The 19,023-nt window shown below is 37.1% G+C and overlaps 1 protein-coding gene and 1 pseudogene across 1 annotated transcript in view; one reads left to right on the top strand and one right to left on the bottom strand.

Annotated features, from left to right (window-relative positions):
* PNLIPRP3 (pancreatic lipase related protein 3) overlaps positions 1 to 15,709 on the bottom strand; it is a 50,095-nt gene extending 34,386 nt beyond the window's left edge. Inside the window, exons 1-3 of the mRNA XM_001151006.5 lie at positions 15,495 to 15,709; positions 6,711 to 6,865; positions 399 to 518 (exon numbers count right to left, since the gene is read on the bottom strand). Of these exons, the coding sequence (XP_001151006.2) occupies positions 399 to 518; positions 6,711 to 6,865; positions 15,495 to 15,543 (324 nt within the window). The 5' untranslated portion in view covers positions 15,544 to 15,709. The remainder of the gene's footprint in view (positions 1 to 398; positions 519 to 6,710; positions 6,866 to 15,494) is intronic.
* On the top strand, positions 3,529 to 4,132 carry LOC104008310 (high mobility group protein B3-like; annotated as a pseudogene).
* Positions 15,710 to 19,023: the final 3,314 nt, after the last annotated feature.

Raw genomic sequence — 19,023 nt, 5'->3', positions numbered from 1 at the left:
AATGTTATCTTCACTATATGGCCTTATAAATATTTAACTGCTTATGATGTTAGCAGTCTATTAATCTTAAGTATAGGAGAGAAAGATTAATTTCATGGAGTTAACTTGGAAATTGTTTTTCTTAAATTAAATGAGAAATTGATCATACCATTTAATCTCCTGTCAAGAGAAGAATTTATTCAAGAGTGATTATACAAATTTGCTTCCCTTGTAATCTGTGCAATTTATAATAAAAATAAATGGGAAATGGATAACTAATTTGAGGCCCTGGAACACGGATAATTGTGGATAACTGAATGGAAGATTTCCATGAATATACATCAATACCTTGCAAAGTACATTCATGTTAAACATAAAGCTCGCATGCTAGTGTAAAAAGGAGCTTATTCATGTCATACATTGCACATGTCTCTCTGCCATTTGCCATCTGTTTTCCATCCAGCTATATTGATACGGGTGATCTTGTCTGTTCCAAAATATGAGGCTTGGATAGTTGAAGAATTTACCGCACTGATCTCCTGTTTCAAGCAGAAAGAGATTAAGGAAAAATAATAATTAAAAATTATTTAATAGTTAGTAGACCTATTCTAAAGCTGCTCGAAAGCCTTTCACTAAATTTGATCTTTAGCAACCTTCTTTAATATATTTTTACTAAATAGTTATGGCTACATATTATAAAAGTACCAAAAATTATTATTATTATTATTTAGAGATAGTGTCTCACTGTGTTGCCCAGGCCAAAGTGCAATGACTCCATCATAACGCACTGCAGTTGCAAACTCCTGGGCTCAAGCCATCTGGCCGCCTCAGCCTCCTGAGTAGTTGGATTACAGACCCATGACACCACACATGGCTAATTTTAAACAATTTTTTTAGAGACAGGGTCTCACTATGTTGCCTAGGGTGATCTTGAACTCCTGGCCTCAAGTGATCTTCCTACTTCAGCCTCCCAAGTTGCTGGGATTATAGGCACGAGCCACCACATCTAGCTCAAAAAGTTAATGCATTATAAAATGCAGTATACAAATTCAACACAAGGAAAAAATCTTTGATTTTTAAAGTAATGTTTGCAAGACAATGTTGGGAAGTTTAAATCATAGTTTCAGTAAATCTTATTTTTGTATAACATTTCTCAGTGATCAGTGTAATTCATGAGAATTAAAATATGCCTAGAAGCATGCCAAAAACATGGCAAAATGAAGGTTGTCCACCCCACTTTATGAGTAAGGAATTGAGGTTAGAATCTCATCACATGAAATACACCAGCATATTGGAGATAATTTTATATGATTATGTCAAACATTCTTTTGTATTTCTTGTATTTTGTTGGATTGCCTTAATAACAAAACTCTCAAAGACTTTAGGAGACTATAAATTTAAGTGATTTTATTATTTAAAACAATAAAAGGCACAAGTATAAGCGATTCTATTGGAAAAAATGAATACTTAAATCAGCAAATAGCAAGTCTGACAGTGGTGAATCCTATAACCTGGAAGCAACACATTTAGATATTTATGAAATTCAAACAAAGAGCCTATTTCTGGCTACCTGTGTTTAATAGTAATGCAATTAATCATACAATTTGCTGGCTAGGTAAAGTGTCTCCAAGACTGTAAGCTAATGGTTATGAGAGTCATAAGTTGGCTTGCTCAGTAATTGTAATAGCTAACACTCCTATCTGTCTATTTGCCAGGCATTGTTCTAAACACTTTATAGAGGAGCTCATTTAACTCTCAAAACACTGTGAGGTAGGTACTAATTTTAAAAATTAGAAAAGGGGACTCTGAGGGGCCAAGTAACTTGCCAAAAAGTACTGCAGCTAATGAATCCTGGAGCCAGGGTTCAAATCCACATGGCCTTTGAAGTTAGGTGCTTAACCACTGGGCTCTCAAGCGATGTTCTGATTATAGTGTTCTCTGCTGATAGGGCCCAAACCAGATGTGGGATTTGCTGAAGTGAGCAATAAAATCAATCATCTTCAGGCCTTCTAGGAAGCATTTTTCTGCTAAATAATCCAATCCAAGTACAAAAACATGATTCCATCTATGTCTCTAAGATAATCCAGATGCTCACTCATTTCAACTCTCTTAGGCCCAGCTGGAGCGCCTCAAACACCTACTATAGTCCCATTTCTACATCTGAAAAACCTTTTGGAGGGAATTTAGTCCGAAAAAAATTGTTTATTCTTTTCTCAACATGAGAATAGCATTCTGACAGGCATTGTGGGGTCTGAGCATCTGTTGTCATGCTAGTGTAAAAAGGAGTTTATTCACATCATACATTGCACATGTCTCCCTGCCATCTGCCATCTGTTTTCCATTCAGGTATGCTGATATGGGTGATCTTGTCTGAGATCAATGAGGAGTTTAATCAAGTAGAATAAGTAGAGAAAACACTTTCACATTCACTCTGGCACAACCCTCTAAAGCAGCTTTTCAACATAAATGTGGGAAACTCCATACACCATCATGGGATCAAAAGAAGACAGCTTAGATTCTGCTGCCACAAGGATAGAAACGAGGAAATGATGTCAATATTGTACAGAATAGGTTATCGAGAGGAAGGGTTAATTAAAGTATCAAGGTTTATCTGGGCCTTTTAGCATTCTTTGACTGAGTAGACATGAAGCATAATAGGTACGAGATCAATCCATTCTGATGACTACATTTCCAGTGATATCATCTCTAGCAAGTAAAAAATAGTTACCAGTTAGGTATGTTCTATCCTTGACTAAAGCTGCAGACACAGAAACTACCGGAAGTGTGCAACATGTCCATCACCACCAGTGACTGTATAAGTCACTCTAGGTTAAGGTGTCATGGATTCATGGGGGAAGTCGGTTGGTTTTATTCTTACAGAAAGGTAACTGTAAAGACCTGTGACCTCCAGAAGACCAAGTTTATCGTACCACACCACATTTACATTTGACAATTCCTCACTTGGAGAAGAGAGTATGTTAACTGTGTAGAGTTAATTTCTGATTTGTTTATAAATGAGTCCAATTCATATAGCATATGAGTCAGGCCTGTGGAAATCCTTATTTTAATTACACACCTTGACTCATCCTATATCACAGTTGTTAGAAAAACACTTTAACAGCAAACAATAGGCTTCCATCCATTAAAAAATTCAGATACATATCTGGTTTAATTACACATGATTCTTTCCAAATGGAGGGAAGTGGGGAAGATGTGAAGAACATTATTTAGGGAAGTACTTAGTTTTCCAATTTTCTCTTCATTGGCAGTAGGACCCAGCTTCACCTAAACACTGTCTTTATCACCTTCTGTTTTACTGACCGTGCTCCACAGAATTCAAGTGCATGGCCACTTATATAAAAGGATAAAAGGATCAATGAGCCTGATGAGTCCTAAGAGTGAAGATCAGGGAATAGAGTTAGTCCTAAGTGGATAAATATGCCCTGAACATCCTAAAAGGCAAAGAAGGTGCCCCCAAATACTTGTATTCAACATAGATTCTCTTCACTTAAAAAAAAACTTAATCTATTAGCGAACAATACAGTCAGGATGGCTAAAGGTGACCCCTAGAAACCAAATGGCAAGATGTCTGCTTATGCCTTCTTCGTGCAGACGTGCAGAGAAGAACATAAGAAGAAAAACCCAGAGGTCCCTGTCAATTTTGCAGAATTTTCCAAGAAGCGCTCTGAGAGGTGGAAGATAATGTCCGGGGAAGAGAAATCTAAATTTGATGAAATGGCAAAGGTGATTAAAGTGCACTATGATCGGGAAATGAAGGATTATGGACCAGCTAAGGGAGGCAAGAAGAAGGATCCTAATGCCCCTAAAAGGCCACCGTCTGGATTCTTCCTGTTCTGTTCAGAATTCTGCGCCTAGAACAAATCCACAAACCCTGGCTTCTCTATTGGAGACGTGGCAAAAAAGCTGGGTGAGATGTGGAATAACTTAAATGACAGCGAAAAAGCAGCCTTACATCACTAAGGTGGCAAAGCTGAAGAAGTATGAGAAGGATGTTGCTGACTATAAGTCGAAAGTAAAGTTTGATGGCACAAAGCATCCTGCTAAATTTGCCCGGAAAAAAGTGGAAGAGAAGGATGAAGAAGACGGGGTGGAAGAATAGGAGGAGGAGGAGGAAGAGGAGGAGGAGGAATAAAGAAACTATCTGTCTCCTTGTGAATACTTAGAGTAGGGGAGCTCTGTAATTGACACATTTCTTATCTGAGAAGTGTCTGTTGCCCTCGTTAGGTTTAATTACAAAATTTGATCATGATCATATTGTAGTCTCTCAAAGTGCTCTAGAAATAGTCAGTGATTTACACGAAGTGGCCACGGGTGTCTGGAGCACCCTGAAACTGTATGAAAGTTGTACATATTTCCAAACTTTTAAAAATGAAAATGCAAAAGAAGTCAAAATATACATAACATTAAAATCAACATTTTAACCATTTTAAAGTGCAAACTCAGTGGCATTAAGTCATTCACATTGTCCTGCAGCTATCACTACCATCTTTCTCCAGAACTGTTTTCACCCCAAACTAAAATTCTGTACCCATTAAACAGGAACTCTCCATTACCTGCTCCAGATATCTCCTGTAAATGAAACCATAGATTATTTGTCCTTTTGTGTCTGGCTTATTAGCAAAATGTGTTGAATGGTCATCCATGTTATATTATGTATTGGCATTTCACTTCTTTTTAAAGCTAAGTAATATTCCTCTCTTTACTTCTTGATAATTATAAAACTCAAACTTTTGAGGAATGTTTCTTTATGTGTCTCTATACCCATAATAAGAACTTTTTTTCCTTGTTCTAGAGACAGCCACATCTACAGAATTACTCAAACTCATATAACATATGGGTCAGGCCTGTGGAAATCCTTGTTTTGAGTACATACCTTGATTTATCCTATATCTTAGTTGTTGAAAAACACTTTAACAGCAAACAATCAGGCTTCTATCCATTACAAAATTCAGGTACAGATCTGGTTTAACTACACATGATTCTTTCCAAATGGAGGGAAGTGGAGAAGGTGTGAAGAATATTATTTAGGGAAATACTCATCTACAGATGGCTGGCAGATTTCAGTAAAGAGTAGTGTGTACATATGTATGTGTGTCTGGTGAGTAGAGAGCTACAAATCAGACCATATTTGTACGGTAGGAATGCGTAGGAGAAGCCTGTCCTGGCTGGCAAGGCCCAGCAGTATGTGATGGGCCTGATGGAAAGTAAGCCCTGAGGTTACAGATTCAGGTAAAGACTGGAAATGATCTTCTCTGGCCCCACTCTTTTCCTGCTCCCTAAATATAGATCCTCCAACCACTCCTAGTCCTGCCCTCGTTTCTCTGCTTCTGAGATTTCATGTACTCTTTGGGTTTCAATTTGCAACCCCAGCCAGAAGACTTTTGAATCTTTTTCTCCAGCTCTGGGCTGCCTGCTTCGCTGTTAGACTAACATCTCCAACAGCCTGCTCAAGCCTCACCTGTCCAGAATCTAACTCCTTCTCTTTTATCCTCAATTTTTCTGATAAGAGGGTTATCATTTTCCCAATCATTTACGTGTGAAATCTCAGACTAGTTTATGATGTCTATCATGTTGATTTTCTATTATCATAACCACTTTCATTACTGCAGTTCAGGCTGTTTCCCGTGTGTGATCCAAACTGCACTATAGCTTTCTATTTAACATTGTCAAATGGACCTTTCTGTGATGATGGAAATATTCTATATCTGTACTGTCCAGTATGGTAGCCACTAGCCACATGTGGCTATTGAGCACTTGAAATGTGGCTGGTGTGGCTGATGAATTGAGTTTTTAATTTTATTTAATTGTAATTTTAATAGTCACATATGGCTAGTGGCTACTATGTTGGACAGCACAGTTCTAAATGGCCTCATAGTCACCTCTAGTCTCTTCCAGCTTCAGACAAGAGAGCAACAGCAGCCAGAGTAAATGCCCTAAAGCATCTCTGAAAAGCTCTCAATGGGGCCCCATGGCTTACAGGATGAAGTATAAACTCCACAGGAAGGAACTATACAATTTGTTCCTCAACTACTTTTCTAACTAACCTTACTTTTGAAGACTCCTTCTCTGCCCACAGACTAACCCAACACGTCATTCATCAGACGGGCCTGTGGTTTCTCTCCTTTATGTTCATGCCACTTCCTTTGCCATTACCCTGCTTATCTCTGCTTGTGAGCACCTTGCCCATCCTGCAGGATACACCTCAAATACATGTCCTCCTCAAAATGTTACCTGGTTCCATCCCTGACCTCAAGGTGAGCTCTTCTTCACTTTGTTCCCAGAGTCTTTCAGTTGCATCTTACATCACAGATCATAATTTGTGTTGCAAGAAAGGTATTTGTTTGTACATGTCATTTCTCCCACTGTAATAAAGTCAAGACTGTTCTGTTTATTCAATTCAATAGACAATAGGCATTGTTGCTTATTCACAGTCTTACAGATGGAAGGTTCTCATTGACTGAACATAATATCAAGTTTACCTGTTATGAAATAACGTAAGAGCAATCTTCATATTTAAATCAGATATATCAGAACAGATAATATAGAACAGATAACATAGAAAAAATCTGACTCATAACACTGAAAAGAAATGTTTGCATTTAAGTCAATAGCATATGTCAGAATAGGTTACTGTATCTATGTCTTCTGTATCTATAGGCAAATCTTATATTTTAGAATAATCCATGTGTGAAGGCTGCAAGTTAGCTTACCTGATAGGCATTGGGATTGTGTATAGTGTAGAGCAGGAAACGAGTGTTTATCTTCTCTGGAGACCAGGGTAAACCTACCAACTCTGTTGAGAAAGTCCTGGTCCATGGTAAACCATCTTTGAAACACCCTAACCTTTCATAGCAAACTTCTTTTCCTGCAGCAGAAAGGTGGAGTGTCAGTATAGAGGAACCAGGCTTAGAGAGAGGCTGTGTTTCTCACTGTGAGTTAAAGTAGACTTTAATTTTGGAAATTAACCCCTTATTGGATTTATGGCTTGAAAATATTTTCTCCTATTCTATAGGGTTGCCTTTTCATTTTGTTGACTAATTCCTTTACTGTGCAGAAGTTTTTTGTTTAATGCAATCCCACTTGTTTATTTATTTTATTTCGTTGCCTGTGCTTTTGTTGTCATATTCCAAAACGATCATTGCTAAAGCCAGCAACAAGGAGATTTTTCCAATGTTTTCTCATAGGAGTTTTATAATTTCAAGTCTTACATTTAAGTCTTTATTCCAAGTTAATTTTGTATATGGCATAAGGTAAGGGTTCAATTTCATTCTTTTGTATGTGGATATCCAATATTCCCAATACAATTTGTTGAACAAACCTATCATTTCCTCATTGTTATATTCTTGGCACCCTTGTCAAAGACTAGCTGACCATGTACACACAGGTTTATAATTTTGTATATGGCGTAAGGGTTCAATTTTATTCTTTTGAATGTGGATATCCAATTTTCCCAACACCATTTGGTGAATAAGCCAATCATTTCCTCATTGCATATTCTTGGCGCCCTTGTCAAAGACTAGTTGACCATATACACATGGGTGTATTTCTGCACGCTCTACTCTGTTCCATTTGTTTATGTGTCTGTTTTTATGTCAGTATCACACTGTCTTGATTAATATAATTTTGTAGTAAATATAGTTTTGAATCAGGATGTGTGCTGCTTCCAGCTTTGTTCTTCTTTCTTAAGATTGCTTTGTTATTTGGAGTCTTTTGTGGTTCCACATTAACTTTAGGATTGTTTTCTCTATTTCTGTAAAAAAAAATACCTAAGGAACTCACACAACTTAATAGCAAAAAGCAAATAACTAAATTTAAAAATAGGCAAAGACCTGGACAGACATTTTCCTTAAGAAGCATACAAATGGCCAACAGCCATATGAAAAGATGCTCAACATCGTGAATCACTATGGAAACATAAATCAAAACCTTAATGAGATATCATCCCACACTTGTTAGGATGGTACTGGCCACATTCCAGCCTCAGCAAAGCTCAGCCAGAAGGGCAGGCTTGAAGCCAAGAGATAACAGCTCAATAACCCAGCTCATCCCACTCTTCACTTTGTCTCACCTCTTCCTCCAATGCGGTCAATACACTGTTTTGTTTTTTGTTTGGTTTTTTTTTTTTTTGGCTCATTTATTGGCTTCTATTATAAATTTAAATAGTAACCTTCTATTTTTTGATCCATACATCATATTCATTAGAACCTGACTCCCAGTTTCCTAAGAGGAAGATTTTAGAGGTACTGACTCTCCCTCTCTTCCTCCCTTCCAGCTTCCAAGGTCTGTCAGCTTCATAATGTTGCTTTCATACTATCAAAATTGATAATATTCAGACTTTGCTCTATAAGCAAAATTAATCCTTCCATGTTTTGTCTGCATGCTGACTCCAAAAAGTTGAAAACCAATGAACAGAATTTATATTATTATAACTAGATAAATATTTTTGGCTTCAATCGACTCGCATGCTATAATTACATTTCCTTTTCTGCACTTCCATTGTTCAGACACTCATTCTCTTCAAAGGAAACGATTCAAATGAATTGTCTTTCCTAATATTTGAATTACTCAGGATCAGTGTCATCGTGGTTTACTCCATATTTGCATCATGCCTTTCTTGTACTCTTTGTGTTTTCCTATATTCTCTGGTTGCCTTTTTTTTCTCTTCCTGGAAGAATGAACATGTGCCTTCTTCAATATATTCCTATTATATTGAAGCTTCTTAATATTTCTCCTGCCTGGAATCCATTCTGATCCTTCTCTAATTTGAACCAGTGACCTCATAGTTGGATCATGGCTTTCTAAAACAGCCTTCTGTTTTCCCTAGAATGCCCAGTTGCCCTTATTTTTTGCATTCTGTTGCTTTTTTCTCCAGGTCCTCAACTACATTATTCAGTCTATGGATTTTAAAATGAAGATTTTTATAACTAGTCCTTATTTTCTATGTTTATCACTTACCAGGGTTATCTACCACTGTGCTCTTTTTTCCATAAGAAAATACTCACAAAGAGTGTAAAGTTAAAGGAAAATGGATGTGATAAAGCACAGTGAGCAACATTATAAGGTATTAAAGCCACTTAAGAAAAGATTGAAAGATTAATAGTTCTGTAAAAATAATGTTTGCTATAAAGTTAATACATTGAAATTGGGTCAATAACTTAAGTGGCCAATAATAAAGGATATAGTTTTAAAATTATGGTATTGAGGAATATTATGCAGCCATTAAAAATGTTTATAGAGAATTTGTAACAATATCTGTAATGGAAAAAAGTAAAATTCAAAGAAAGGTACCAAAATATTAATGGTGAATCCCAGTGGTTTTAATTTTCTTATTTATACTTGTCTATGTTATCAAATTTTCAGTAATAAATATGAATTACCTTTATAATAATAAAAAAAAAGTCACAAAAGGAGAGAAAGAGTACTTCTTTACCAAACGATGCCCAGTCTGGTTTTTTCTTTTTGTCTTACTACTGCTAATAAAAAATACCAAAAACAGATTTAGCCTTATGTGTCATACATGTGAAAAAATGAAGACTTAGAAAACGTGACGATCTAAGAGAAATGTATTGCTATTTGTGGCAGGAAAATAATTGAACCCTTATGCCGGTCACTCTATCACAAAGTGGAATTGGGAGATATAGCCTAGCTTTTGCTAGGTTACTTTATGGTAATAAACAGCCCCTCACATCTCACTGGCTTACAAAAATTAAGGTTTATTTCTTGCTCATGTTATCCTTTGGCTGCAGTGGTTTTAGGTTGGGCCTAGCTCTGATTTACCAGCCTTCTGCATTGCAGGATCCAAGCTAAATGAGTAGGCTCTGTTTTGAGCCTGTTGGGGCAGAGGAAAATGATGCAACTGTGAAACCATGCAAAGGCTCTTAAAGGTGTCTAGACTTAGAATACTCTCTTCCATGTCATGTGGTCAAAGATGAATGTGTATAATGGTCTTACAGGGATGGAGAGTCAATATGGGGAATAACAATACAATCTACATACTATGGAAGGGTATGTAGATTTCAGTTTCTGTAAGTACCACCAGTATGACAACCTTACATGTCCTACAAGAATGAAAACCCGTTGTTATTTTAATTTGCATTTATTTAATTATCAGAAACTTTGAATATCCTTTTGTGCATTTCTAGCCATTTGTTCCTCTTTTGTGGATGAGATCTTTGTGTCCTATGCATATTTTTCTAAAGTTTGTTTTTGCTTATTTATTTGTAAAAACTCTTCAAAGAGTAGAGAAATTTGCTTCCTTTTAGTCAGATATCTGGAAAATATACTCAAATTTGTTGTCTATATTTTTGTTTTACTTTACTTTTGTCATTTAGAAATTTTGCATTTATGCAATCAAAATTATCAGGCTTTTGCTTAGTGGCTTTGGGGTTTTGTTTTATTTGGAAAAGGCTTCCTCACTCCAAGACTTTTTTTTTTTTTTTTTTTGAGATGGAGTTTTGCTCTTGTTGCCCAAGCTGGAGTGCAATGGCACGATCTCAGCTCACTGCAACCTCCGCTTCCCAGGTTCAAGCGATTCTCCTGCTTCAGCCTCCCGAGTAGCTGGGATTACAGGTGTGCACCTCCACACCTGGCTAATTTTTTGTATTTTTAGTAGAAACAGGCTTTCACCATGTTAGCCAAGCTGGTCTGGATCTCCTGACCTCGTGATCCGCCCGCCTCGACCTCCCAAAGTGCTGGGATTACAGGCATGAGCCACCGTGCCTGGCCACTCCAAGACTATTAACAATTACACACTTTTCTTTCATACTTCTTTCTAATGTTTTATCTTTTACTTTTGAATGTTTACCCACCTGGGATTTATTCTGGTGTAAGTAGTAAGACTTTCATCTAGAATTTCAATTCTTTTACCATAAATTTATGCAAAGTCTAGTCATTTTAACTTCATCCACATCTGAGGTTATTTCACTTTATTTAAATTTGCCATCATGGCATCGTTAGTTTTATTAAGCAACTGCCACATAGGTTTATGAATTCTATCTTTCCTGTTTGTATGATTCACTTCTACTTATATTTTTATTTTTATTACTTAAATGCTTTCTTCACCTTTACTTATTTTTTTTCCAGTTTCTTCAGTTCTTGAGTCATTATATTTTAATATATTCTCTAGTTGAAATGCTTTATTTCCCCTTTGGCCTAAGAATTCTTTAAAGAAACATTTGAAAAACAGCACATTACATGAAGCTAGTGTTAATTGGTTAAGAAATCATGTAAATTGGCATATTAGTTCTTATCTTCCTAATTTCCACTTTCTAAAGGAGTCACTTCTCTATCTTACTGTGAGCAGGCTTTTCCGAAGACATAGAAAAGCTGGAAAGTAGGTTCGATAATCTGTTCAAGAAATATTTGTTTGTGCCTATTATTTGCCAGATGCTATTAGCACTGGAATTCAGCATTGGAAAAAACAATTCTAGCCCTCATGGAGTATATAATCTAGTAGGGGATGTAGAGACAGACAATAAATAAGAATACGTTTTTCAAAAATGGCTACATTAAAACAGTGACAGGTGCTAGGAGGAACCTAAAGCAGGGAAGGGATGAGGGTGTTTGTGTGTTTAGGTGAGGAGGGGTTTGCAGTTAAAATAGGGTGTCCAGGGTAGCATTTGCATCAAGACCTGAGGGGGAGAGGAGCAAACCACGTGCAGATGTGCGGGACAGCATTCCAGACAGAGGGAAGGAAAGCACAAGACTCTGCAAGGAAGCAGAGAGCCTACTGTGACTGAGGAATGAGGAGGCACCGGGACTAGGGCCCAGGGAATGGAGACAGGGAGAAGACATAGCTCCACAATGTCTTACTCTGCAATTTCAAAATCTAAAAATCTCTGGGGAAAAATAGTTGCTTTTGGGCTTGTTCATTTATTTGTTTTCTAGTTTGCAGTAACTAGTTTGGCAGCAATAACAGACCTAAAGCTGTTTATAGTCTTTATCCCATTTAATATGAGATTAAATTATGTGGGATCGTAGTCATGTATTTTACTACATAAATATGCATGTGATTAAATATGGGGTTCTGTCCTAGATTTTTCTGGAAATTATGTATTATTACAGTATGTTTACCATAGCATGTTTCAAAATAATAAAAAAAACCCTAACATTTGTAATGCATCTGGCCCCCAGGAGTTTGAATAGGGGTAGGTGGATGAGGAGCAGGGGTTAATGCTAGGAGGTAACAGAGGGCTAAAGCATGTAGCACTTGGTAGTTCACTGGCTCTTACTCTGAAGTGAGATGGGAAGCCACTGGAGGGCTCTGAGCAGAAAAGTGACATGGACTGACTTGGGTTAGCTTCTGGGCAAGGTAGAGGAAGAGGCCAGTTAGGAGACTATTATAACAAACTAGATAAGAGTCAGTGGTGGCTAAGACTAGGGTGGTAGCAGTGGTGTGGTTACAAGTGGTCAGGTTCTGCATGGATTTTGATGGAGGATCCAAAGAGTTGTGCTGACTGATTGGCAGTGAGGTATGACAGAAAGAAAAGTCAAGGATGATGCAAGGTGTTTTGGCCAGAGCACCTGGAAGGCCATTAATTGTGAAAACTTTGAGATGAACAGATTTGGGGGTAGATATTGAGAGTTCAGTTTTGGAGATGTAGATTATATATGAATTAGATACCTAAGTGGAGCTACCTTGCGTACATGAGACTGGGATTCCAGGGAGAAGTTCAGCTGGAGAGATTACATTTGGAAGTCATTAGCATAAATGGTAGGTACCAGAAGATTGAAGGCAATGGACTCTGTTACAGATTTAATAGATGAGATATAGGTAATAATACAAATGAATGTAAGCTCAATTGTTAAATTTATGGCAGTTGTGTAATAGATATGTGGTGTGTAGGAGAAATATATGTATTATCTAAATTTTACATAAGTATGTATTTTGTTAAAATAACTTCTTATTAGGCAGACATTTCTCTCCTCAATTCCCTTCTTATCCAGTGTAAATCCTACAGTCAATTAAAACCATACCCCTGTACTCTCCTTGAACTTCTCTCCTGTTCTTGCTTCACTTGGCTTAACCACAACTCTGGTTAAACCCAACACTTCACCTGTTTCCTGTCTACACCTGTGCAGCTGAATGTGCCTGGAGGAAATCACATACCGTACTGACTATCTCACTTTTAATTTGTGGTTATGAAATTAAAGCAGATCCTAAAGCTACCCAGCCATCATATCATATTTTCCTAGGCCCTTCATTTTCCCAGACTCCTGGGTTATTTCATTCTTCTTGCCTCTCAAACCTCCAACATCTTCATGCCCACCAATCCTCTTGGCTGATGACCCTGTTTCCTATTTCAATAGGAAACCAGAAACAAAGAGAAGAGACCTTTTACAAGCTCCCAGCATGTCTATCCAGCTACCTGCAGATATCTGCCCTTCTATTTTGCCTTCACTCTGTTCACAAGAGATGAACTGTCTTTGTTTCTCGCAAAGGCAAACCTTCATCCTATTAAGACTCCATCTTCTCTCACCTACTGAGGGGTAAGGCACAACATTACTCCCTTCTCTTTCTCCTGCTTTACCAACTTTCCTCCTCTCTGCTGGATCATTCCTAGCCTCACACAAACATGCTGTTATTTCTTTCATCTTAAATTGACTTCTAGGATGCTGACTGTCCTAGGTTTCCTACCACTTCACTGAGTACTTCTTGGCAGTCTTGTTTGCTAGTTTGCCTTCATCTTCCTGATTTCTTAGTGAGGAAGTGTCCTAGGACTCAGTAGTTCCATCTTCCTTCTCTACCTGCAGTCACTCCCTTGATGATCCTGTCTGTAGTCATGGCTTTAAATATCATCTCAGCAGATCAGGGAAAACTGCCTATTTCTTAATTCTGCCTACACCAGTCTAACTGCTTTCAGCACTCAATTAGGACTGTCCTGGGGCAGGAGAATCATGCAAAATAGAATATAGTTCTTGAAATATGAAAACTAATGATAGTCCTATCTCTTTCATTTTTTATCCAATAGAGAAGAGCTGGAGGTCAGGGACTGAAAAACACTGAACTGAAAGTCAAGATTGGCCAATTCCACAAGCTAGCGCCAAGATGTTACACAACGAATCTCTCTGTGTTTTGTTTTCTTCATCTGTGTAAATAAGAGCGAACATTTATTGATTGCTCACTACTAATATGTCCCAAATCCCATGCCAAGCATTTTACATGAATTGCAGATTGAGTATCCCTTATCCAAAACGCCTGGGACCAGAAGTGTTTCAGATTTTGTGTTTTGGAATGTTTGCATATACACAATAAGATATCTTGGGGACAGGGTCCAAGTCTTAACACAAAATTCATTTATGTTTCATATATACCTTATACACATAGGCTAAAGGTAATTTTATACAGTATTTTAATAATTTTATGCATGAAACAAAGTTTGTTTTAAGTATTTGTATGTGAAATATTCTGCTTGTGGCATCATGTTAGTGCTCAAAATGTTTCAGATTTTGGAGAAGTTTAGATTTTAGATTTTTGGATTTCAGATGGTCAACTTGCATCTTATTTAATTTGCACAACCCTATAATTTTATTTTGGTTACTGTCCTGTTTCTACAGATCAATCATCTGGGCTTAGAAAGGTTAAGTACTTGTTTAAAGTTAAGCAACTACCAAGCAGCAGAACGAGGACTAAAACCCAAGAAGATTCAGAATTCAAACCGGTGGTTGAACTGAATGTTAGATGTGACGACTGTCTTCTTACCACCATACTATCTCAACCAACTACGTGATACTTTACAACAAAGGGGTTGATCTCTTTCAACATTAAAATTATTTGATTCTAGTTTGGTTAAAATAAATCAACTAATTTTAATGTTTGCTTATAGGCACAATATTAAACATGGATGGTAAAAGTAGCCAAAATCACTAACTCTTTACATTGTAATGTCTAAGGAATCCATAGTATAAAGAGCAAACATGTCAATGAATACTGAGTTAATGTTTAAGAAATGTCCACAGACTAACAGCCCTCCAGAAAACTGTGACTGAAGTGGGAAAAAAAATGGACATTCCAACTGACATTAATAATTAGTTAATTCATTCAATTATTGAGTATCTACTATGAGTCAGCTACAGAATTTGGAAATTTGTATATATTTTCTCATTTATTGCTATGTACCCATCTTAGAAATGAAGAAATTGAGACTTCAATGTCTAAGCCCATAAGACTAGTAAGTGGCAGAGCTGGGAGCCCAACACAAGACTGTCCGGCAACTCTTTTATATTGTTGGAAATAGATGCTTCTTTATGTTCATAAGACTCATTCAGTATTAAGTGATGCATTTTCCATTGATAATTTTATGTTAAGTGAAAAAATAAATAAATACTAAGAAATATAAGCAGCCAATATTTTAAACATATTCATAAAAACAATAAACTACTTAAGAATGAAATTAGCAATAGTAATTTCTAAAGAATAAGTTCATGTCAATTACATTTTAGATGTAAGTATACTCATTATTTTTAAAGAACTTATTATAAATTATGAATCTTACCTCTTGATGTGCCAAAGAACAAGAATGCAACAATCCAAATTCCAAGCATCTAAGCTGATTTTTTAAATCACATAAAAATCTTCTTGAAGATCTTTACTTGTAAAGTCACCTCACTATAAAATACTAAGTGGTTTTCCTCACAATGATGCAACTCAATGTTTAAACTCTACGTTTAAAAGAACATGTTATTCCACCTTATGCTCTGCAGAGTAAATAAAATTATCAGGGTGTGCCTTACATCTTGTGATTGGCAATGGAAACTTCCAAGGTTTTGCTGTTTCATTATTAGTAATATTTTGGTTAAGCACAAACTGAGTCACTCTTGAAAGTTACTTTAAGGTTACAAGGTGTTAGATAATAAGCATTTAAAAGGTAATATTTTTTTCCAAACCAGGATTAGGCACTTTCAGAATATTTTTCCCTAACTCATTTCTGTGTGTAAGCATCCCAATTAATACAAACAGACCCTGCTATAAGATGTTCCGAGTTCAATAACAAACATAGCTAATCTTTTCCTCTTATCTGTGTGGCAGTATAATATGGGAGTTATCATTATTGTTTTCAGAGCCCGAATGCTGGGACCAAATTCTGCCTCTGCCACTTATTAGCAGTGTGACCTTGGGCTAGTAAGCCTCACTATTCCTTTCCTTACCTGTAAAATGGGGATGATCATGGTTCCTAGCTCATATGCTAAATAAGATGATTGAATTATTTATTGTCTGAATAGCACCTGGACATAGTAAGTACTATATTACCTGTTAATTTTTTGGTGCTGTCATTGTTCAACTATGTTAATGGGTGTATGGGCAAATTGATGTTCAAATATAGCTAAATATAACCTTACATGATTGTACATAGGCTTCATGATATACTTTAACGTAATAGAAACTTGCCATTTTGGCTACTATGTTAACTTAAAGTGATGAGCAATTCAATCTACAGATATTCTTAGTCAGTTTCTCAATTTTTAAACGCTCATAGAAAATAGCTAACATTATTTCTTAGTTTTTCCTAACTTTTTGTTTCTGACTATTATAATATTAAAATTTCCAACATTTATGAGGCACAGCCTTTTCATACAAACTTTGTTACATTATGCAAGAATTAGACAAAGAAGAGATTATGAACAAGAGTACTTCCAAGTCCTGGATGCTTTATTTGGTTGAAACCTTTCCTGGTATTCATGGCAGCCAGTCCACACTGGCATGCAGACCTGCAGTAATTAGAGAATTAACTATTCAACAGCACCAAGCAGTGTGCTGGACACGCTGTGAGTGCTCACACTATAGAAAAATCACCCTCTAAAAGCTTCACTAGTTACAACTGGCTGTTTTTTTTTCCAAGCAACACCTCAAGAATCAATGTTTTCAGCCATACCTGTAAGATAAGTATGAATAACATTTAATACATTCATCAGTAGGAGCTCTCAGAAGACTACATGTTATTTATATCTGCATCCCAAGTGACAAGCACAATGTCTGGGACTTAGTAGGTACTTAATAAGCATTTTTAAATTAAAAAGTACAAAGACCTACAATGATAATATAGGATATTTTTAAAAACCACATCCTTTTCTGTGTTTTTACAGCAATTTATAATGAATCTCTTATAACACTTAGGATATTATAGAATTGTTAGGTATTTACATTTTACTCTCCTCCCCCAGATCGAACTATTCTGAGACAAGCTGGGTTTTGTTCATCTCTGGGCCCCCAGCACATAGCAATAGGTCTATCATCACAGGCACTTGGTCAATATTTGTTGAAAGAAAAAGATAGCATTAGATTTCATTGATCTCATAGCATCCAAGGAAATTCTTACCCTAGAGAGATTATCATTCTGAGAGATGAAGACTCATACTTTAACAATTGTATTTAATGAGTGTCAGATACTAGTGAATCCATAAATGCTTGCTGCAATCATTGTAGTTCTGCCTGAAAAATGTCCCATACAGGAGTTAACAATAGCTTTTAAAAGTTCATCACAAAATCCATTCTCTTTCCAAAACTCCCAGCCCAGCATTGCCAATACCTTCTGGGCCTTTCAGATACTTTATCTGAAGCATAAAGTCATCATATCCAAATCTTAAGAAATGCTTTTCTCTCCAAAGAGCTCTTCTTCATGCCTTCCCTGTTCCTGTTATTAGAACTGCTATTATTTGAGTCACAAGCTGGAAACATTCACATCATCTTTGACACCCTTAAGGTCCCTGCCTCCCTCATTCCATGAGTCGAGCCAGGCCCTGTTGATCCTCCTTCAATGGTGTCTCCTTCATTCATTCCCTCCTGTCAGACTCACTGTCAACATCCACACTCAGATCTTACTCTTATGCCTGAAACATTGTTGCTGGCCCAGGCTTCTCTCTTCTCAATGAGGCATCACAGATATTGTTCCCAGGTAAACCATCTGGAGTCACATCTCTGATCACACTCTCCTCGAATGTCCCTATTGAATAAAGCTCAAATTACTTAACTTAGATCAAGGACTTGCTTGTCTTCTCCTTGGTCTACCATCTGAGCTGTAAAGTCCATGCCCTTCACCCATGTTGCTCCTGTCCACCTGCTGAGTGTTGGGCATGCTGTTTCTTCTACTTTGACAGTCCTTCCTCACCTTTTTCTATATATATCTACACCCCCGTCATAAATTCAAGCCCCAGTTCAAATGTGAACAATCTCTTTCATAAATACTTTTTCTGATCATCCCCAGTTGGTTAAGATTTCTCTAGTTTCTGAACACTCACTGCATTTTGTTTATTTTTAATCTTTTATAACTTAAACATTATATTACTTATTTTTTACCCCCTTTACTAAATTGTAAGCTTGAAGGCCAAGAGCATACATTTGTATGCCTGTTGGTACAGGTTTTTTCTAGAACACAGATCTGATCATTTTTCTAGGAGATAAAATCTAAACTCCTTAGCATTCCTGCAGGGCCTTTAGCAAACTGCCCCCACGTGCTTCTTTTACCACTTCCCCACTTTAAGCACCCTTCAAGCTGAACCACTTAGAACAGCAGTCCCCAACCATTTTGGCACCAGGGATCAGTTTTATAGAAGACAGTTTTTCCACGGGATGGGGAGGGAGGATGGCTTTGGGATGATTCAAGGACATTACATTTATTGCATACTTTATTTCTATTATTATTACATTGTAATATATAATGAGATAATTCTACAACTCGCATTAATTTAGAATCAGTGGGAGCCCTGAGCTTGTTTTCTTGCAACAAGGGTCCCATCTAGGGGTGATGGGAAACAGTGACAGGTCATCTGGCATTAGATTCTCCTGGGACACGCAACCTAGATCCCTCACAGGCGCAGTTCACAGTTGGGTTTGTGTTCCTATGAGAACCTAATGCGGCCAGTGATCTCAGAGTAGGCGGAGCTTGGGCAGTAATGCAAGCGATGGGGAACGGCTGTAAATACAGATGAAGCTTCGCTCACACATCTGCTGCCCACCTCCTGCTGTGCAGCCCAGTTCCTAAGAGTCTATGGACCAGTTACCGGTCCGTGGCCTGAGGGTTGAGGACC

The sequence above is a fragment of the Pan troglodytes genome, chromosome 8 (genome assembly GCF_028858775.2).
Source record: "Pan troglodytes isolate AG18354 chromosome 8, NHGRI_mPanTro3-v2.0_pri, whole genome shotgun sequence".
Taxonomy (NCBI): Eukaryota; Metazoa; Chordata; class Mammalia; order Primates; family Hominidae; genus Pan; species Pan troglodytes.
The sequence above is the reverse complement of the archived record's forward strand: the minus strand, read 5'-3'. Positions and strand labels throughout refer to the sequence as shown.